General features: G+C 44.2%; 1 protein-coding gene across 9 annotated transcripts in view; it reads right to left on the bottom strand.

Moving 5' to 3' along the window:
- Positions 1-821: 821 nt before the first annotated feature.
- vps13c (vacuolar protein sorting 13 homolog C) overlaps positions 822-22629 on the bottom strand; it is a 95999-nt gene continuing 74191 nt past the window's right edge. For 4 of the 9 annotated variants that reach the window (XM_032557343.1, XM_032557345.1, XM_032557347.1 and 1 more), the window contains 26 exons: positions 22157-22546; positions 20811-20915; positions 20579-20734; positions 20377-20502; positions 20175-20308; positions 18168-18294; positions 15066-15301; positions 14692-14836; positions 14446-14586; positions 14282-14363; positions 14143-14212; positions 13950-14061; positions 13760-13873; positions 13490-13620; positions 13325-13406; positions 13106-13219; positions 12945-13020; positions 12691-12854; positions 12567-12612; positions 10066-10189; positions 9131-9142; positions 8829-8943; positions 5530-5615; positions 5324-5447; positions 4004-4081; positions 822-2566 (listed from right to left, as the gene is read on the bottom strand). In XM_032557343.1, the coding sequence (XP_032413234.1) occupies positions 2465-2566; positions 4004-4081; positions 5324-5447; positions 5530-5615; positions 8829-8943; positions 9131-9142; positions 10066-10189; positions 12567-12612; positions 12691-12854; positions 12945-13020; positions 13106-13219; positions 13325-13406; positions 13490-13620; positions 13760-13873; positions 13950-14061; positions 14143-14212; positions 14282-14363; positions 14446-14586; positions 14692-14836; positions 15066-15301; positions 18168-18294; positions 20175-20308; positions 20377-20502; positions 20579-20734; positions 20811-20915; positions 22157-22546 (3192 nt within the window). In that variant the 3' untranslated portion in view covers positions 822-2464. Of the gene's footprint in view, positions 2567-4003; positions 4082-5323; positions 5448-5529; positions 5616-6725; positions 7124-8828; positions 8944-9130; positions 9143-10065; positions 10190-12566; positions 12613-12690; positions 12855-12944; positions 13021-13105; positions 13220-13324; positions 13407-13489; positions 13621-13759; positions 13874-13949; positions 14062-14142; positions 14213-14281; positions 14364-14445; positions 14587-14691; positions 14837-15065; positions 15302-18167; positions 18295-20174; positions 20309-20376; positions 20503-20578; positions 20735-20810; positions 20916-22156; positions 22547-22629 lie in introns of those variants that run through there. The other 5 variants (XM_032557346.1, XM_032557352.1, XM_032557349.1 and 2 more) reach the window with 4 other exon arrangements.

Genomic DNA, 22629 nt, shown 5'->3' with positions numbered 1-22629 from the left:
GGGTTGTATTAACTGATCTTTCGAAATAGAACCAGAAAATTTATTTTCCAATTGAATTATTAAAATCAAACTAATATTATTCTACAATTTTGAAGCACTATAGAACCAAGTAGCACTTAGGAAATACATTGCCTTAAGTGAAAGAAGGAATACAAGCAAATGAACATAAATAAGTAAATAAATTAGCACTATGAGTAAGGAAATAGCTATAATAAGTGATGCTGATAAATATTTTGAAAAGTACATAAGATCAACCTTGTGGAATCATTTAAAGTATACAAGAAGAGTTAACATCTTCTAACAGGGAAAACAAAACATTTTAAAAGAGGAACAAATTCAGCAATTCCTTAATAAATTTGATTAACATTTTCAGGAGTAAAACTGAAGTTGAAGCTTCCATTACCAATGGCATAAATTCTGCCTATGACAACTGATAGCAACAGAGCACATATAAACGAGTCAAATGTGAAACAAAGCTGCAATATTATCAGATAATTTCTATTTATATTCCCATTTCTAATTTAAATCAATAAGCTCTACATAAAAGCTCCAAATAATAGGAAATGAATCCATGACAGATAAAAATAAAAGCTTCATAACAACAAAATTCTTATTTAGCCTGAAATCAAAATCTGAAATATCTAATATGGTGATTGACCAGATATTATAGCCTGAAATTGAAAGTTATGTTGAGAAAGTATTTTAGTCATAGACGTTAAAACTCTACAGGTAAAATGTAACTTAAATGGCATGTGGGATTACAGATTAATATTGACTCGTATCAAACAACAAATGTTAGAAATAAAGTAGGACAGAGTAGCTTTAAGCCTTAATATTGGTTGTATCTGCATCATGCAACATTTGATCAGTTCTCCAAATACAAGGATGATAATCATATGCTCATGTTAAACATGAGTTAACAAACAAAACATTTGGAGGTTCATATGTGAAACCGATTAACCCACCTGGACAAATAAGTTAAATGACAAATTCTAAGATTGCTATGAAAATAGCAGTTATGATGTAAATTTGGTTTAGGCTTAGTGCTTCAATGATGTTTTTGACATTTTATTCATATGTCTGAATGAATGTGGATTTACTTAATGAAGAGAAACATGTTGAGACTTAACTGTGTTCCCATGGGTTGAATAAATTGATAATGAAGAAGGAAATCAATAAAACAAAAGTTTTATTGATTTGGAAGGAAAGTTACTGGTATCTGCAAATTGTATCGATTAGAACTTACACTATAGGTGCACAAGTGGACCTTAATATTCTCAAAAGTTCAATATTAAGTGCAAGTTGTATATCTCAAGTTACATGAGTCGACTAGCTAGAGAATTCAGAGTATGTGGTAATGATATAATCGGTTATAACCTAAGTCTACTGAAAAATTACAATTTTTATAGACGCGTCCAGACGGACAATAAAACATTTTTAATATCAGTTGCTGCTTTGACATGATCACAGCACTGCCAAAACATATGCACAAAAATCCTCAACAAAACATAAAATATTTGAAAATGAGACACCAGACAAGTGAATCACAGCGTGACCAGCTGGTGTGACGCTGAACTGACGAGGTGAAGCTAGCATTAGCAGGAGAAGCTAACAAACACTGAAGAGAAGAGTTGCCATGGATACGCTGCAGACAAGCATGTTTTAATGTTACACAATATAGTTTTAGCAAGTTGCTCAAAGTCTAAACTGGTATTGTTGTGCTCTGAACGCCCTCTGGGGGGCGGTACCGCACCCCTGAGAAACGTCACTCAACATTTAGCAACATCTAATTTATACTTTTTCCTTTGGTTTATTGTTTTATTTCCTTCAAATTCATGGAAAGCACTTTGAACTGCCTTGTTGCTGAAAACGTGCTAAATAAATAAACAAAATGATCTTACCTTAATGTGAAACAAAAGTCGTCTACGGTTTGTTTTACCTGACTGATCTATCTAGCAAGTTTTTATTTCCTTAACCTGAGGATGTTCAGGCCACTGCAGGAAAGAACATCACTGCTCAAAGCAACAGTGTGTCAAAACCTCTGGACACTCGCGTTAATAAATCATTTTCTAGTTTATTCATTCCTTGTTTTAAAATTTTGGGGAAAAGTTTTCAACATTTATGTTTATTTCAATAAAAATGACAAAGTAAGCATCAGTTATTGCAGTGGTGATGCAAATATCTTAGTGCAAAGCGTTTTGATGGATTCATTTTAAGGCATAAAGAACTGAAACCTGCAGGCACAGAGCAGGGAAAAATAACCCACAAACTACAAAATAAAATATATTCCACCCAAATGACTGAAAACATTTACATTATCATTTACTTCAGGGTTCAACATAATTGTTCAATAAATTCTAACTAATGTCATTTTTCAGCAACAGGAAACTACAACCAACGTTTCCTGCTTTTATTCTGAAACAAACTGCTGAGTTCGCAGGAGAGCCACAGAAAGGAAGTGACATCACTGCTTCTTGCTGAGTCTCAGGAAGCGCTGGGACTTTTGCCTGAACATGTGGTGCTGCTTCTGGGCGTCCTGAGCGTCCCAGATGGCTTCATGCAGCTTCTGTTGGTGAGAGACCAGGCATCACGCTGAAACACACACTTCCTGATCCGTCTCCATGGCAACCCCTCTGAGGACTGCACCTTACTCTCTTACATTCACAAACTTTATGGAGATTTGATGTAAAAGAAATAATGAAAAAAAGCAAATAATGGAACTGGAAGGAAAACTAGAAAGAGTTTTTTCAGAAATAAAATTAATTTGCGGTGTGAATTTAAATTGTTCATTCAGAAACGTCTCTGGATCAAGATGACTTCATAAATTACATCTAATCCGGTTACTTTAGAAATTACAGATCTATGTCTAATCGTCCTTTCTGATCTAAAATCCTTGAGGAAATAGTTGCTAATGAATTATGTGAGCATATAAATAGTAATAAAGTGTTGAAAGTTACTGATGATTTTCTCTTGGCCTCAGACAAAAGGACGGGTTCTGGTTCTGTTAGATCTTAGTGATGTTCTGATCCAGTTGACCACAGTATTCCTTTAAAAACAGCTCTGTCCTAGTGCAGTACCACACGGTTGGGTCCAGAGACCCTGATTACTTTCTAGACAAAGATTAAAACCTTCGTCTCTGATGAAGCTGAGGTTATCCTGAGCTACCTCTGTAGTCATGCTGTTACAGGCTGCTGGAGGATGAACTGACCACTTCTCTTCACTTTACTACTTTCTCCTACTACTCTATTATTTTGCGTTAACTTTTATTTTCAGGTTCTCTTATTTTCTTTCCATAGAAGGTACACCTGGTCTGGTTCAGCTGTGGTACCTGAACGTTTTCCTTCTATAGATGATGCATCTGACCTCAACTCTCAAAAACTATACAGATGAAAAACTGGAACGTTTTCATCAATATTAAGGAATCACTGACTTAAAGCAAGATCCCACATCTTGCTGAAAAGTTACTTGGAAGTTAATTTTGTCTTATTTCATGTGAACCAGGATATTTGGACTGAACTAGTACAATAATACTTGGTAAGATTTGATGTTTTTGCAGTGCAGAGTTTAAATCTGGTCTGTTTTTGATCTCTTAATGTTTCCTCTTGGCTGCTGCTCTGCTTTTCTTCTACATAGAAAGTCTTCCTAAGTCAGTGACGTTTCCTTTTCTGTCTCTGCTGCGTCTTCTTCAGTCGGTCATGGCAGACGGCTGCGTAGGGTTCTGGTTCTGGTTCTGCTGGAGGTTTCTTGCTGTTAAAGGCGAGTTTTCCTCTCCACTGTCACTACGTGCATGTAATATTAAACTGAACTAGATTCTTCATTGTTTTATGAACATATGTAACTAACTGTAAGTCTCTGATTGGCTATGTTTCTGGAGATAAATTGGTTCCTGGTGTAATTGTTTGAATTTTTTACTAAAGAGTCTTGTGAATCGGCTCTTGGTAAAACGGATCAGAACTGATAGATGTTTTAAAGTTAAAGACTTCTCCTCTGGGATTAAACTGACCTGGGCAGAATTTGGGTCTTTGAACTGGATCGTTCTGACGGGCTCCTGATTTTTAGGAAGCTTCAGTTTATGGATCTCCTGAAAGAAACAAGAGAGACAGGAACCGATCAGACAATGGAACCTCCAAACAGGAAGTGATGTCACTGTGTCTAACCTCAGTGTTTCATAAATATTTGGATGTTTCTCTTCTCTGCAGCACAATCTGCCTACATGAAGCTAATAACAATAAGTCAAGTCAAAGTTTATTTCTGTAGCACATTTCCAACAGCCTCAGCTAACCAAAGCTCCTCACAACAAACATCATCCCAGGTACATTAATGATAAAATAGAAAATTAAGTTTAGTAAAAATAATAAGACAAATATTAAACGGTCAGATTCCAAAAGCTAATAGTGTGAATAAAAACCAAACAATATAGAGTTTTAGCTGCAGCGATTTCCTTCCCTCCTTTTCTCTTTAGCCGAGTTTCAGCCAGAGGGAGACGATCCACAGATTCTCTGTCTGCTTCCATCCTGGCTTTAGGGACAGACGGTAAAAGCTCAGGGTTCTGGTGGGCTGCAGGCTGCTGGAGCTCACTTCAGTACCAAGGACCCAAAAACACTTAAAAACTATCAATAAGACCTTAAATTTGATCCTAAAGCAGCAGGGAGCCAGTGAAGGGTTTGTAAAACCGGGGCCACAGATCCTGGTTTTGGTCAGCAGACCAGCTGCAGCATTTTGTTTGCTCTGCTCCAACCCTGAGTACAAAGAGTTAAATAATCTACACGTGATGAATGATTGGATCAAAATCAGGCAGAGGAAGATCAGATTTGATCTTAGCAAGGATCCTCAGCTGGAAGAAACTGGCTTTGATAGCAGCGCTAACATGCTAATCAACTCTAACACAGGATCAACAATCACACCCAGAGTTTTCACAAATGGACGACAGCAGGAGGACGGGGGACCGACCACACCGTCACGTCCAGCAGAGGACGGCACTGACCAAACATACAATCTCAGTTGTTTCAGTTTGACAAGATGAGAGAAACGCAGAATCAAACATCAACACGGGAAACCCGTAGCAGAGTGTAAGAGTTACAGATTCCATAGTTTTCCTCACGCTACATATCTGCCTGAGATGCTGTGAGATCAAACTTATGTTGATCTCGCATCTTTGGCCTCCTAACAAAACAGACGACCTGAACGGAAACACGGATCTCTGAAGCTAAACAGAAGCAGCAAATGTTCAGCTGTTCTGTAAGTTCAACCAGCTTAGAAGGCAAAGACATGAAGTTCAGCAGAGAGGTGAGGTTTAGCAACAACATGCCAGCAGCACCGTTACCTTGCAGTAAATCTTGAGCTCTGATCCAGACACCGCCGGAGGACGGTGGAAGTTCTCAAACAAGCATTCCCAGTCAGTAGTCAGGTGACCCAGCAAATCGATCTCCTTCACACAGAACACGCGCCTGCACAACGACAAGCAGAACGGCGTCACACAGCGCTACCGAGCTAGGTTCTGTGTGCTGCTGGCCGTTCGGGCAGCTCCACCTGTTGGTGACGATGATGTCGGACTTCCTGTGGCCTGGGGTCGGACTGCAGCTTCTGAACACTTCACCGTCCAGATGTTTGATCCTCTGGAGACACAGAAACACAAAGACTCCTGCAGCACAGTTCCTGTTGCTGTTCAGCAACAAGCTGAGGAGAGTCACCGAAGACTCACTTACCAAGAAGGCAGCTTACCTCAACCAGTTCATCTCCCAGTAACCCACCAGTAAAGCCCAGTTCACTCTGCTGCTTCCACTGAAGCAGAGAGGGGAGGAGCAAACAGGAGCAGCTGATCAGATGGTCAATGAACTGATCGTCAATGCTTCTCTACTAAAGCAGTTTTGCTGCTCTGCATGTTGCAGGTGCTGCAACACAATGTCAGCAACTTCTGCTGCTCATCAGCCTGGGGAGGGTCAAAGGTCATTTCTGAACAACTTGGAGTCCATCATCCACCAGAGAGGGAAACTCTCAGACATCCCAGCAGGTTCAGAGGTCAGAGCATGAGGCTCAGAGAAATGACCAGAAACCAAAAGCTCTATAGGCCTCAGTTAGCAGGTTAAAGGTCAAAGGTCATGTCACACTGAAAGCCTCTTCTGTCTAGGCACAAGATGGCCACTGCACTGAGGTCAGCAGAGACGAGACTTCTGAGACGGAGTCCTCTGGACAGACGAGACCAGAGAGGAGACGTTGGACCAAGATGGAGAAAAGCAGAAACAGCACAGTGGTGGAGGTATTATGATCTGGGCTGCAGGCTCTGAATGGACCGGGATCTGCTCTATAGACCAAAGTTTTCTAGAGTACGTCTGTAAAGCAGCCGATCGAGAACAGAACGGCCGAAAGAAAAAAGAACCAAGATGTTGCAGCGCTCAAGTCCAGGCTTCCAGAGCTACCGTCCTGCAACTTGTAGAAGAACCCTCTTACCCCAACAGACCAGGACCGGCTCTGAACGGGCCTGGTATCGAGCCGTTCATTTGATTCAGGTGTGTTGGAGCAGGGAAGCATCTGGAAGTTGTAGGATGGTAGCTCTGGAGGACTGGACTTGAGCTCCCCATGTCTATTAAAAGTCCAGTCATCATCCAAACTGAAATGCTTTGCTGGGACCTTCAGAGATCTCAGCAGAACCTGCTCAGAGTTCTGGAGCTGGAGGAGCTTCAAGACTTTAGGGATTATGGGATGAGAAAATGCTTCATAGAAGAAAACAAGTTTCAGATATTTTTATTAAACTTTGAACACAAACCGATGACGGAGCCGGTTTCACAAGAAGGTTAACGTTTCGATCCAATACGACCCAGTGGAGAACCTGACATTAGCATCTAATGCTTTACAGCAACATCATGATGAATTTATTTATAGAAAAATAACTCTAGAGCTGACTCTTCTCCACTGGGTTTAAATAAACTATAATTGAATAGAAACCAAAAGTAAAAAGCAGACACAAAATGGAAGTAAAAATGTTTGTTTGGCATGCATGGAAATCTGATCTCCATTTGATATTCAGATTTCAACATTTATAAATATCTGTAGATTAACGAGGATTATATCAAAGAACCATGAAAGTGACGGGTTAATGTTCATCACCAGCCAAGTCCTCCTCCGGCTGCAGGAAGCAAACAGAAGAAGAAGAAGGAGGAGGTTAGAATTATTCTGATCTGAACTTCCTGGTAAAATCAAACCAGTGATTCACGACACGATGAGAAAGACAAAGAGCCGAGGAAGAGGAGGAGGAGGAGATGAAGGAAATCATGGGAGCAGAAAAGCAAAGGAAACATCGTTAGGGTGGTTTACAGCTTCTGCCATAGTTACTACTACTACTGATAGTAGTAGTAGTACTAGTAGTAGTTGTAGTAATATTATTATTACTACTAGTACTAGTATTTTTCTGGAGTTTTCTAGATCATTATTAAAGTTTCTCAGACTGTGATTAAATATTTCAAACATATTTCTTCCAAACTGGATCAACGCCTCCTGATCTGGTTTCAAGGTTCTGCAGAACCCTGATGAACTTTTTCAGCAAGCGAATACACTGAACAAAAATATAAAGGCCTCATGTCAGATATTGTTGCCATGTGGAGTTAACGACTGTAAATGAGCATTGCTGACATTTTTTTGTACAAAATTAATATTTCTCTTGATCTGTGTATAATATGTAATCCAACTTCCTGTCAGTGAGCGTTACTCAGTGAGTTGTTGTTTTACTCAGTGCATTGTGGGACATGTCCACTGGGTGGTCAGACAAAATGAGCAACAGCTGGACAATCCTTGGCCTGGACAATAAAAGGCCCCAAAATGTCAGAAGTCATAAAGCCTCAGATGTTATGTTGGAGCCGTTGGCATGTTGGATGCAGGACGCCGTACCGACGGTCCGATAATGATAATGGTCCGTTATCGGACCGTCGGCCCTTTAAGAGTTGGTTTCCAACAGACTGCAGATCCTCCTCATCCTCGTCTGACCGCTCAGCACCAGACGGCCACGTCGGCTCGTCCGTCTGACCAGCGACACTCAGTTGATGAGACTATTGGTCTGAACAACAGACGCATCAAACCTCAGACTGTCTGTAACCGCCTACGGGAAGCCAACTGGGTCAGAATCAGATTCCTCAGCCTGACCCCGATCAGGACTGTCGATCCGCTACAAACGGCCGAACCACGATGTCATCGATGCCGACATGAAGATCAGTAATTACTGAAAATATACTTTGAGTTTCTCTATATATTGCATAATCCAAATGTTCATAAAACTCTTATATTTGACACGGGGCTTTATATTTTTGTTCAGTGTATATTATAAATACAATATAACATGGTAAATATTATTATATAATGTATCTGGGCTGATGCAACCTCCATTGAGACAACTGATCATTTTCTTTGATTTACCTCAAAACTGGAAAAGTTGAGACTTTTTGGTGAATTTGATTTTCTGAATCTAAAATGTTCTGATTGCCAAACAAAGACTAACATGAAGAGTTGCAGCTCCAGTTTCTCCCTCTGTGTTCCTGCAGCTGTTGGGCTGGTTTAGAAGAATTTCTTCTTCTGCAGTTTCCTGTCCAGCAGCAGCTCCTCTAAGACCCTAACCTTCTTCCCTCGGGTTTCCTCTGAAGCAAACGGCTCGGTTCTGGTTTTTCTGGACCTCTAACTGGATTCATCTTCAGGTTTGTTGCTTTATTTAAACTTTCTGGAGAAGGAACCTTTTGACCCGGCTGAAGTGTCGACACACACCAGACTGTCTGCTCCTCTAGGTTCCCTCTGACCTCATGCAGGAAAACATGCCTTGTTGCTATGGAAACAGAGAAGAGTCTAACCTGGTAGAGGTCGAAACCCTGCGACTCCGTCAGGTCATAAGGTCGGATGATCCCGTCCTCCCGGATCAGACGGACCGGCCGGAGTTTGGTCACCTCCTCTGTCGCCTCGGCCGCTCTGATATCACACACACACACACACACACACACCCACCCACACACACACACACACACACACCCACACACACCTGAATGAGTGGTTCAGAGTGTGTGGTGTGGAATGGCAGCCCTGCGGTTCTGATCCTGACTGGACTCCGAGCCGAGCCCATTCATGCTGCAGCTGCTGCTCTCAGGTAAGGGCTCACCTGGTGGGACCTCTGCAGGGGCAGCGTGAAACTTCAACAGGTTACAGTGAATTTATGGCTCACATGACAGATGGCTCCTCCAATCAGGAGAGGAGCCATCATTTCAGCTCCTGCCATCTGATCTCAGTGGGAATTCGTTCACTGTGACATCATCATTATTTTTATCAACATTTACATTCATTTGCACAAAATTTCAAGATTTAATTTGGAAACAGAAACTCCAGAAACATTGATGCACCAAAACTTTTAGTAGTTCTGCAAAACGGCAACAGACAGATCAGCTGTTAGTGAAAACCATGCAACCCAGAACCAATCAGAACCATGTGAGCAATCGGAACCATTCAGACCCGTCAGATCGCCGTCCCCTGAGGTCAGACCAACACCGGTTCTGACTGCAGTGAACATCGGACCCTCCATCGGGTCGTCCAGGAGCTTTCCAGCCTCGTTTCGGTCGATGCCGATGGTTTTTATTCATAGGGGGGCCAACGAAGAAGAAAAGGCCCCGACATGTTTTCATGCAGTTTTCGTTGTGCTCCGGCAGGCGGGACAGGAAGTTCTCCTCAGGGGGCGTGGCCAAACAACATGCTAACAAAGGGGCGGAGCCACAAGCGACGAGTTGGACCCGGTGCACGAAACACGATGCTGTGACTTACCGTCAGTGTGCAGCATCATTTAACATGCAAACATCTGCAGCCGGTTAAAGCTCAGCTCCGTCATCAAGTCAAACAGCAACCTGATTGAGCAGCAGCCATGGACAGAGCACAGCTCCAACAGTTCAGGTGGAATACTCACACCACAACAAGAACAGAAATCCCAACAACCACAGCAGACAGAAAACAAAAGCAGAAAATGTGAAAATTAGAGAGACAGCAACAGCATTTAGACGCCCACAGCAAGTTCCCAGAGGAAACGCATCACGAGCCGCCAAACCTCACCTCTGGATCCCCTGGAAGGTGCTGCTGGCCATGTCCACGATGCCGCCGGTGGGCCGCGCCACCACGCCCACCAGGCCCTTCCCGATGCCCTTAAAGAAGCCGGCCGCGCCCTCCTTCCTGGCTCCTGGGAACCGAAACACAGGGTGGGTTCATCTGGCAACCGGCAACAGGACGGAAATACAGGGTGGGTTCAACCGGCAACCGGCAACGGGACGGAAACACCAGAAAACACACGGTGGGTTTTTCCGGCAACCAGGTCTGAGTCGGCAGCCAGAGGTTCTGAGCGGTTTGGTTTCAAGGATCTGCTGAAAATGAAGCGAAGAGTTTTGAACCAAAGGATGTGAGAAAATCCGTTGGCTGAATAATTGGGAGGGTTTCAGTGATCTGGACCCGATCCATGATGTTCTGATGGGTCGACAGAACACGGTCAGGTGGATCTGCTAAACAAGATTGGTGTCGTACGTAACCTATATTTAGGCAGGTGTCTCCATCTCAATGAGATTAAAAATCTCTTTTTCAAGAGAAACCAAGACTGGCAGAAACACTCAGAATTACAAATCAAAACCTAAAGAAAATACAACCAAGAAGAAAAATAACAGAGCACAGGCAGCCTTAAAAGTGAAAATAGAATTTACAAAAAAATGTCTTATTTACAAACTGCCTAAATAAGGCCTTAAAAACCACCTAATTCAACTTAAAGTTTTTCTGCAGGATTTTCAGTGTGAACCTTAGAAACAGTTAATAAAATTAAATCATCCGAGCGCAGAAAATAACCGCCTGGAAATGTTCTGACAATAACTTTTGTCAGAGACCCCCCATCCCTCTCTAGTGACGGGGGTTTACCTAAGAGAGATGGAGGAGTAAACCCAAGATGGCTTTGTGAAAAAAACGAGCAGACACCGGTGAACAGAAGAGAGGAACGCTCCTCGACCTGTGATCAAACATCGCGCTCCATAGGATCCAGAATGCAGCTTGTGCAAACAGTCCGAACATGCAAGCTTACAAATCACGTCACAATAATCTGAAATAGGCAAAAAGTGGCAGCAACAAGGCGTTTCCTAGCCTCAAATGATAAACAAAATGGAATTCTGAAATAAAAACCCAACTTGAGCTTTTTGACAAGCTGTGGAATCAAGTAAAAAACCTAAATATTTATACTGAGACAACCTCCATCTGAGTGCCTGAAAAGTAATAATGGATGAATCAACTGTGATTTAGAAATACTCCTATAGTTGGAGATAAACTTTGTTTTAAACAAACTGTAGATTACACTGAACCTCATCAAAAGCTGCTTGAAGCACTTTTAACTGTATAGCAGCATAGGACAGTGACAACAATTAGCATTTGGGACATTTTTATCTAAACTGTTAATATAGATTAGAAAAAGAAAGGGTCCTAGGACAGAACCTTGTAGAACCCTTGGATACTTAAAGGCAGATGGAAGAATGACCTTCCACCTGCACACACCGTGACCTGCCGGACAATTTGTCTTTAAAGCAGCTGATTGGTGAGAGTCTGACGTAGAGAGACTTTGCAGTAACATTTTGTAATCTGCTGTATAAAAAGGCTTTTGATAAATCAATAAAAAGTTCTGCAGTGTTGATTTTTTATCTACAAAACCAATTAAATAATTTAATACTTCTAAAGTTGCTGTTTTATTTATTATCATTATTTAAAGTGACAGGGAATATTATATTTTCAGAAGACCTGGATTACATGATCTAACACACAGGTGTCAAACTCCAGTCCTGCAGGTTTTAGATGTGCCACAACACACTGCAATGAAATGGGTTAATTACCTCCTATTTGTGTAGATCAGGTCTCCAGAACCTTGATGACCTCATTATTCTATTCAGGTGCTGCAGCAGAGGCTCATCTAAAAGTTACAGGACAGCAGGCCTCCAGGACTGGAGTTTGATCCAACACAAGGGTGGGCAGTCCTGGTCCTGGAGGGCCGGTGTCCTGCAACTCTTAGACGTCTCCCTGGTCCAACACACTTAAATCCAACAGCTGAATCTCCTCCTAAATGCGGTCAGGTTCTCCAGAGTCCTGCTAATGACCTCATTATTTGACTCAGGTGTGTTAAAGTAGAGACACATCTAAAAGTTGCAGGAGACTTTTAGGCCCTCCAGGCCTGGAGTTACCCACCCCTGATCTAACAGGTCGTGACAATAGAAGTTCAGATGGTTTTAAAGAACCTGAAGGTTCCAGATCTGAGGGTTTCCAGAATTCAGATGAGTCAAAGTATTTTAGAAGAGAACATCTAAAAGATCTGGATTATGGGTTCAAGGAATCCGGATCAGGAAGTATGTCAGGTTGCAATCAGAAAACAACAAGTGTTTCTGGGATTTCATGGAGAATAGTTCAAAGCTTTAATTCATTCTTAAGTCTTTCCTAAAACTTGTATTTTCTTTTATTTAAGGTCAAAAATCCTAAACTTGTTTCCGTTCTCCTGAAAATGACTTGAACTTTCCAACAAATAGGAGCCATCAAACACATACCTTCCACTGGTTTGGTCACAATGCCAGTAACCCCACCAACAACGCCCTGCAGGGACACGGTTTGTTACTGAGATGCATTAGATCACTGCTGGTCCAGCAGAACCAGAACCACTCCTCTCCAGACCTTCAGCAGTCCTTTTCCTCCTTTGGCCAGACTGTCTTTGAAGTCCTTCGTCGGCCGGTTCATGTCCTCCCGGCGTTCCTGCTGGAACTCCTTGTCCATGGTCATGGCAGCCAGGCCTTTACCCATGGAACCTGTGATCTTGGAGAACATTCCTGCAGCGCCACCTACAGGAAAAACACCCATATTGGAAGCACTGACCACAGAAATCAGGACTCGTCACAAGTTAAATCAACATCTTTCTCCAAGGCTCTTACCAACAGTTGAACCAAAAAGGCTGCGGACCCCGATCGCCAAACCTTCAGCAAACTCCTCTGGACCCTGAACGGCTCCCTGGCAAACACACAGACCCCCTTCCATCAGAACCTCCACCTTGGTTGGGTTTCATATGGATCTCGCAATAAGCTAGATGTTTTACCTGGAATGGTTCATAAAAGAAGGCCTCCACGCCTTCAGACAGGCCTCGGATCACTCCGAACGGATTACCCAGCACGTCCAGGCCGAGAACCAGAACATACATCTGCTTAAGGAACTGCAGAAAGAAGAGAGGTCCAGAAGTTCACAACACACACTTTGGCAGGACCCATCCCAGCTTGAACAGTTAGAGGATCAGGCTAAGGAAGGGCAATGATGTTACCTCTTCGGAGTAGTGTCGGCCCACGGCCCACATCAGCTTCTCTTTGCTGTAGAACTGGTATCTGACTTCAAAGAAGGCCAGTCTGACAGAAACGCAGAGGAGAATCAACGTCCGGACAAAGAAACTAGTTCAGCAGCCATTTCTGAGCAAACAGAAGATACTTACTTGAAGATGATATCGTCAACGTTGGTCAGAGTAGCACCGATGCTCTTCAGCACCAGGTTCAGGGACTGCGTAATGGGGTTCTTCAGGGCAGAGTCACCATCGCTGGAGCCCAGAGACAGACTGAGGTGGAGCTGGAAGGTAAAGCAGGACCAGTGAGGACTTGCTGCCCAGCTGTCTGGACATAATCCAGAAACAACTCTCAGTTTGGAGGTTTATAACATATTAGATGAATTCAGTCTCATCCAGCAAAGAGAGCAGGGCTGAAGTTACCTTGACAGGTGAGATGTGAAAATGCTCAAAGAAACTGAGTCCCGACACGTCGGACAGAGAGGCGTCGGTCGGCTCGGCCCGAAGGCGCTTCAAATCTCCTTCGATGAGTCCCGACTGAAACACAAACAGCTCAAAGCAACATCTCATCTGTGAAGTTTAGAGAAAATATCCAGTTTCTGCTTCTCTTCACCTTCTTTCCATGGTTCTGCAGGTTAGCAGCTGGGCTGAACAGAGCCGCAACAGCATCAAGGAAACCTTGGTCGATCTTCAACGCCATCTCCTGAACCAGAGCCATGAAGTACCTGAAGCACACAGGAAGGTCAGAAGACTCACCTGAATCCAGGTCTCACTCACAGAAACTGGTTCCCTGCTGTGGTTCTTACTTAATCTGGGTGACGTTGCTGTGCTGGTTGAACCTTGTGATGACAGACACGTCGATGAAGGGTTTTGGCTCTGAGGAGGCAGAACTCACAGTTAGACTCTCCAGTCAGTTTGAGGCTTAATGGGAATAGAAGGACAAACCTGCATCCAGAGCGATGGACTTTGGTGGAGGGACTGGATGGAAGATGATGGGGAAAACCGCACCCGGCAACTGGTTGTCCACCTGTAACCAATAAACCAGTGTTTGAGTCCAGCAGGAGAGTGAGGTTCAGTCCAAGTGTGTGTCCAGGTGTGTGAACGTTTACCTGCAGCCAGTGCAGTTGGGCTCTCAGGCTGCGCTGGTGCAGTGACCTCTTGAACTCCACCTGGATCCCAGACAGGAAGTTTCTCCTCACAGGGCACACATGGGGTTGCCGCATCATCATGATAGCTGGACTGAGGTTCACCTAGCAACCGGTGACATCACAAACTTACAGTCAGCTCTTCAGACAGAAGTCTGGGTCAGATATACACATATGGACCCCAGTGAGTTGCTTGTGGTGACCTCTGACCTCTAGGTTGCTGTCCAGTCTGACCCAGCCTCCCTCTGTCTTCCCACTCAGCTGACTCTGGTAAACCTTCTCCAGCAGGTTGATGTTCTTTTGACTGAAGGGCTTCCAGCGATTCTTTGGCTTAAACTCCCAAACCACGCCAGAGCTGTGAGTCAGAACCGCAGCAGAGTCACTTCATCAGCAGCAATGGACACTCAGGACTAACTAATGACTGAAAGAGCCTGGATATTTGTGGTGGCATTAACATATTTATTTTAAAAACGCTTCAGAAATTATCGTAAAATGATTCAAAAGTTTTTCTCATGTGAAGGCCTCCGTGTTTCTGGAGGCATCTGTGCCTCCACTGTTGAGTCAGATAACATCATGGAGTTTACCTGGTGATGCCGATGTAAGCGATCTCCTGCCGGTTGCCGTTGTTGATGAGCGACAGGCCGAGGTTCTGCAGAGACACTTTCAGTTCCTGCTGAAATTGTTCGAGCTCCTCCGACTGCCGAGCCTTGGTCACCACGCCGGTGTCCTCGGTGAACAGCAGCACCCGCTGCCGTCCATCCAGGAAGGACACCCAGTGGATCTGAGCCTGGCCATCATAGGTGAACTGACTCACAACATCCTGAAGGAGGCAGAGAGACACGCTCTATGAAACGGCTGTGCTGGAGGTTTTAAAGGCATCCGCATTTACAAACAGCTGGTTGTGGAACAAAAAGGACTGAAGGGCCCAGAGTTAGCTCCTGGAAGACAGGAGGAACTGTTCCTCCAGACATCCCTGAACGTATTTTATGCAACCAACAAATCAGCAGCTGGACCTTCCAGCAACTCTCAAGACAAAATATTTCCTGTTAGCTGCATGTTGCAAACACCTCTGGGTCTTTAAGAGATTGATGGATTTTTTGTTGTGCTTTGGCCATAATTTACAAAAATATGTAGCAAGCTCAATAATACATACGGTCTCGTGAATTGATTAGAAGGAGTTTGCTCATTTTGTGGCTGCAGAAGCTTCGGGTAAATGAAGAGACTACAATGATGTACAGTTGTGTTGAAAATAATAGCAGTCCCACATCACTAGCCAGATAAATCACTGTTTTTGTTTGAATATCAACTTCTACACTGCAGTAGGGTTAGGGTTAGAAGGTTTAATAAAGATTTAGAAAACCAACAGGCATGATGTGCTTGCTGCTGATTCTGTAAAACTTAATCATTTACTCAAATGATTAAGCGTATTCAAAAAATAGCAGTGCTGAGTTCAATTAGTGAGGTCATTGATTATAGGAAAAAAATGGGTGTTAAGCAGGTGACCCTTATTTAAAGATCAAGGCAACTGACGGTGCATATGCTGGATGCGCATTTGTCCTTGAACAAAGAGTAATAAGGGTCGCTCACGACACTGCTCAGAAGAAGGGCGTTGTTTGATTAAGAAATTAATAAAAGCGGGGAGAAACCCATAAAGAAGTGCAGAAATGGCAGGCTGTTCAGCTAAAATGATCTCAAACTCTTTAAAATGGCAGCCGAAACCAGAAAGAAGAGGTAGAAGAAAAAAAACGATTCAAATGGCTCGGTCTGTAACCAAAACGTCAAAGACTCAGCCAACGATCAGCCAACGATCAGCCAGTGATCAGCCAACGATCAGCCAACGATTAGCCAACGATCAGCCAGTGATCAGCCAACGATTAGCCAATGATCAGCCAACGATCAGCCAATGATCAGCCAACAATCAGCCAATGATCAGCCAGCGATTAGCCAATGATCAGCCAACGATCAGCCAACGATCAACCAACGATCAGCCAGTGATCAGCCAATGATCAGCCAGTGATCAGCCAATGATCAGCCAACGATTAGCCAGTGATCAGCCAACGATCAGCCAGTGATCAGCCAACGATCAGCCAGTGATCAGCCAACGATTAGCCAGTGATCAGCCAACGATCAGCCAGTGATCAGCCAACGATCAGCCAGTGATCAGCCAACGATCAGCCAGTGATCAGCCAGCGATCAGCCAACGATCAGCCAACGATCAGCCAACGATCAGCCAGTGATCAGCCAGTGATCAGCCAGCGATCAGCCAACGATCAGCCAGCGATCAGCCAACGATTAGCCAGTGATCAGCCAACAATCAGCCAGTGATCAGCCAACGATCAGCCAACGATCAGCCAACGATCAGCCAGTGATCAGCCAGCGATCAGCCAACGATCAGCCAGCGATCAGCCAACGATTAGCCAGTGATCAGCCAACAATCAGCCAGTGATCAGTTCCAGGAGGATCAGAGAAGATCTGTGATTGCCTCCGAGTTCTGCAACAATCAGACGACATCAATGTGAAGCCAAGCTACCAGCAGGAAGCCCCACAAAGTCCCATTGTTAAAAAAAGACGCGCTGAAGCGGCTACAACATGAACATATTGATTAGCATAAAAGCAAATGGAGTAATATTTTATGGACTGATGAAAGTAAAATAGTTCTTTCTGGTTCTAAGGGCCACAGACAGTTTGTCAAACTCTGTAAACTCTGAATTCAGTCACAGTGAAGACGATGAAGCACGGTGGTTCAAGCATCATGATGTGGGATGTTTCTCATGTTGTTGGTTCTATTTATCAGATACCAGGGATCATGGATCAGTTTGAGTACAACAGAATACTGGAAGAAGTCATGTTGCCGTCTCCTGAAGAGGAAATGCCCTGGAAATGGATGTTTTGACAAAATGGTGGCCCATGATTGTTCTGGAAATCATCCCAGATCTTAATCTCATAGAAAACTTGTGGGCTGCCAAAAAAAATGCTGTTCATGATGCAAAACCAAGAAATATAACCCAATTGGTTCCCAGTGGATTCCTGCTTTAGGTTCTCTGTGTCCGTGAGAGTGGTTGTGCTCATTCTGCTCAATGAAGAAACTTTTATGAAAATAATTTATTATTTTGATCTAATGCTCATGTGACTAAGTAAAGGTTAAAGGTAAACTCTTAGTTGTTCCTCCAATCAGAGTCACACAGGAAGTTGAGACTGGTATTGTACTACATTTAACTGGTCAGCTCCAGTAACGTAGTACAGTTGTCCTGGGCTGCAATACCTGCTGACCAGTGCCAGAATTTGATTGACTCCATGGACCACAGATGTGAAGCAGTTATCCAAAATTATGATTATGCAACTAAATATTAGTTTGTGATTCTCAGGAAAGTTGAATCTTCAAGGATTTCTTAGTTTATACAGTATATGTTTGAGTTTATGAAGAAAGATGTCAACACTGCTATTTTTTTAAACATTATATTTCTTGACTTTCCGTAAAATATTATGTTCAACTACTTTTTCTGATTTTCTTGTTTTGAAATAGAATGTGCTGTGTCCTCAATGCATTTGTGTTTTTTAAACACAATTTATTTGGTGAATCTTCAGATGTACTCACCTTTTGAAACACACTGCTATTATTATGAGCATAACTGTATGTCTACCGTCCAGAAAGCAGTGAAACCGATGAAGGTGTGTGCAGCACAGACCTGCAGCAGGTCCAGCTCCCCTGAATGCTCCTTGCAGCTCCAGCAGAGCTTGCGGGTTCCTGCAGGGTCGTCCCAAGCAAAACGTCGGGCCTCGCAGGGTTCCAGCTTGTGGATCACCTCTGAACCACTGCAGGAGTCAAAAACATTGTTTCAGGGTGAGGAGGAAAACAATGACTCGAGAATCAAGTTCAGTTTGGAGCTAATTTATCCGCCACGGGGACGGGCGATGGATACAGAGGACCTGGTTGGTGTATAGTGGTTGAAATGTTATCAGGCAGCTAGTAGAGAAAGATTTAGAAACTCTGGGAGCATCACTTCATCGGCCTCTTCTTACTGAAGCACCCGTCACTCTTCCTTCACTGCAGACTCCAATCTTTCTGCTTCTTTGAAGCCTTTCCTGCAGTCAGCGTCCCTGATTTCTGATTTTCTGCTGGGTCTGAAGCGGTTCAGTCCCCAGTTCCTGTCACACTGAGTAGAAACATTTCCACTAAGTGTGTGAGTTTTGCTGCTGTTTCTCTTCCATCTGATTTCAAAAGTTTCTATAATAACGGATAATAACAATCATTCAGGATGTTTTTCTGACTACATTTCTTCCTCCAAGATGACTGTTATCCTTGCAATTCTCTACCCAGTTTTAGTTTCTGCATCTCCCGATTTGTTTCCTCTGCTTGATGCCAGAGATCCTGGCAATCGCAGCCCTCCAGGGCCGCTGTCCTGCAACTCTTAGATGTCTTCCTGGTCCATCACACTTCCAACAGCTGAATCTCCTCCTCAGTGCAGTCAGGTTCTCTAGAGTCACGCTAACAACCTGGTTATGTGACTCAGATGTGTTGAAGTAGAGACACATCTAAAAGTTGCAGGACTCCGGTCCGCCAGGCCTGGAGTTGCCCACCGCTGTCCTAGACCAACATCGTCTTTCTGCATGGCTGTTTAGGTCATGAGCAGCTGCTCATTGGATCAGTGGGGGGTTTATAACTTGATCCAGCTGGAAGGTAATCATCCTGCACTGATTATCCAATAGGAAGCTCAGGCCTGGTTAAGTAAATGAAGGTGGTGACTGTTCTTGGCAGGTTGGGTGTATTCCACGTATCATGAACCTGCATTTTTCATTGTGACAGCACCCTGCTGCGTTGCATTGTGGCCGGTTAACTGTGCCTCAATTAAAGTCCTGGAGATGGGAGGCACTTATGGTCACATGTCCACCTGGACTGGATATAAGGAGCGCTTGTTCCATTCACGGAGAACCATGAATGGATGTCTGGTTTTACGACCAGATGTCGTAAAATTCTATTTAACCAACCACAAAGAGCAGAGTCAGTTCAGACTAGAAACGGAGAACGATGATGGTTTTACCATCAGTCAATTTTCTGCCACTAGTCACTAAACAAGCCAAACGATCTCAGATTTACAGCTAATCTTCTGTCCAGAGGACAAAGTAGGTTGAGGATGGGAGCCAGTTTGGGGTTTGGATGGACCGCACGTGAAGGAGTCACCGGACCGTATCTGGGAGCAGACGCTGGGATCTGTGAAGATCAGCTGGTCAATGTCTGAAGAAGATCTGTGCCTGACGGAGGACCAGACCGAGGGGAGCAGACGTCGGTGCAGCGATTCCTGGGCTGCCATCCACTTTCTTTAGACTTCATTTTAATAATAAAAGCCCCTAAACGTCTTTCTGCCGTCAAGTTCCCCCAGTTTCTTGTTGTGGTCATCTGAGCCGGGCCGCAACAGTCATGCTAATGTCACATGTAGCCAGTTGTCCAGAGCACCAGATGCTCACACTGGACACTATTCACACCACCCAGAAGGTTAAAGGTCACAGAGTTATGGAAGAACAGATGAAGAGAGAAGAAACCTGTCAGACAGGATCATCTTAATCTTTTCTGATACGCTGCAGCAACCTGGTTTCTTTGGACCGTTTTGTCAAACCTTCCTGTGATAGGGTAGGGTCAGGGTTGGGTGTGTGTGTGTGTGTGTGTGTGTGTGTGTGGGTGTGTTTGTGAGAGTGACCTCTGCCTGTAGCTGATGGTGGCCCAGGGCGTGTGGTTAATCAGCAGGGCGGGCGCGGCTCCGTCGTAATATTCACTGAAGCTGATGATGGTGGCGTGATTAGAGACGTTGATGTCCACCATGATCCCTCCACACTGCAAAGACTCTCAGGTCAAAGACTGGAAGTGCTTTAAAGGTCAAAGGTCCAGAGACAAACACTGACCATGTCCATGCTCAGCAGGGTGCCGTTGTCTTGCTGACTGAAGTAGAAGAACTTGGAGTGGGACAGTGATCCCACCACTCGGACACAAAGCTTCTTGGAGGCATTCTCCGGCCACAGAGGGAGGCACTGCAAGACAACAGCAGGAGATCGAAACCAGGCCAGGCTCTGACCCGGACCGGGTTCTGCTGCCGGTTCCCCTCACCTCGGCGGACGGGACGTAGTGCCACCTGGTGGCCGTCTGGCTGAGGAGTTCTCCCACCTCCAGTTCGTATGAAGACTTGTTGACCAGCGTGTAGAACGGACTGAAGGTGACAATTCTGGTCAGGTTGAAGCTGCTCATCTGGATGCTGACGCCCACCTGCAGGGGGCGACAGGAGGAACTTCAGCAGAAGAGCCACTCAGAGCTAAAACCAGTAGGAGACAATGGGGCGTACCAGAAAGTCCATGTTGGTGGAGGGACAGCGGACGCAACCGTAGCTTCCCACTGTGTCCAGGGAGAAGCCGTCTGAAAAGGAGCTGGTAGAGATGCAGAGCTGCAGCTGCAAAGCGACCACACATTGTTTTAACGCACTCATGCTGATTAATATGCACTGTTCCTTATGAAATCAATTCTAATTCACATGCAGGAAGAATCTGATAAAATCCGAATCCAGATGGACGCTCAAGCTGTGTTTAAACATAAACGTCTTTATGGTGAGAGAAAAATCTAAACTGAGCCGATGTTTGATTTGGTGAGAAGCAGATCAGACGGATGGATCAAAACCATCCAGTGATGGCAGAATTATGTCCAGCGACAGACTGAACTAGGGCTGATCAATCTGATGAGTGAAACCGGGCCGATACTGACAACCGATGGTTATTTCCACCTTGTTGCTGTGTGTTGGTGATGTAGTGAAGGATTGTGTGAATTTTAACTGAAGCAAAGAAGAAAAGCCAGTGGTATGATCATTGCATCACTGTGATGAAATGGTGGAGAAATTATACCCATATATATATATATATATATATATATATGTAACGTTCACCCAGGAGGCTCCATTTGTTAAAACCGCAGGATGAGTTCAGTTTAATCCTTCGCAGTCTGCAATAGTTGTGCAGCGCACTGCGCATGTTACCGTCTAATTAACTTCTGCACATTTATTTAGATAAACTGCCGGCTCTTCTGTTTAGACTATAGATGGATTAGCTCAACACTACATTCTCTTTAGTTTTCTCTGGTCTGGAATTAAAGGCTCCATTTCAACCAAAGGTTTTTAATGCTCTTCCTAACCAGTCGCTCCAAAGCGTCCAGTCTGTAACTCTGTCAGCTCCCGGTCAGAAAGACGCATTTAGTTCAGAGTCCATGAAATGATATTCAGAAAGGATTATTTTATGAATTGATTTTAGTTGCCTTTGCGATGAAATCTTTTTTGTAAAGTCTATAATCTCTGCCCACGTGCAGTCAGGGGTGTGAATTACAACCGGTCAAATGACGGACGGGCTTTAAATTTTCCAGTCATTTAAAAAAATAGCCGGTCAAATAGAGAAAATATTCTGTTAACGCGACCTCTGATGTATACATATAGGTAAATATCAGTGATCAGCTCTAACTGCAGTATAAATATTGGATAAATAAGTTTTCATATTGTTACTATGACTAAAACTGTGAGAGAAAAGCTTAAGAACGAATATAGAAAAATCTTTACATCCGGCTGAACAACAATCCGTTCGTGGGTCTGAGCTGCTTAAGGCGGCTCTTTAAGGCGGTCTGATTAAACTCTGCCTTCACGGCGACTCTCACCTTGCTTTTGGTGAACAGATTTGATTTCTTGAAGGAGAAGAGGACAACGTCTCGGTACTCGGCCGGATGCTTGAAGACGGCGTCCTCTGAGCTGTACTGAAGCACCCGGCCCGTCTTGTTGATGATCCAATACGGACTGAAGAGCGACAGCAGGACGCGGCTTGCCGTCTTCGTCACGTGAACGCTCACGTCCGCAGTCAGCGCCGCATCTGTGTCGCAGGTCAGGCACACGGCGAAAAACTCCGGCAGCTCCCGTTTGATCTGGATGTGTCCGTGCCAGCCCCGGCCCTGGTACTGGATCAGCGCCACAGACATGATCTCACCCGACACGCGGGCGTTCAGCAGGTCTGAGGTGCTGCCCTCCTGAATCTCATAGACTTCAGCCGAGTTCTGCGGGACACCAAGCACAACAAAACACATGGGTCAGATTTAACGGCCTATTTGTTGTGGATGAAGTGAACCCAACATATTCT

Source organism: Xiphophorus hellerii, unplaced genomic scaffold, assembly GCF_003331165.1.
Source record: "Xiphophorus hellerii strain 12219 unplaced genomic scaffold, Xiphophorus_hellerii-4.1 PGA_scaffold_63__1_contigs__length_250000, whole genome shotgun sequence".
NCBI classification, from domain to species: domain Eukaryota; kingdom Metazoa; phylum Chordata; class Actinopteri; order Cyprinodontiformes; family Poeciliidae; genus Xiphophorus; species Xiphophorus hellerii.
Note: the sequence above shows the minus strand (reverse complement) of the source record. Positions and strands in the feature narration are given on the sequence as shown.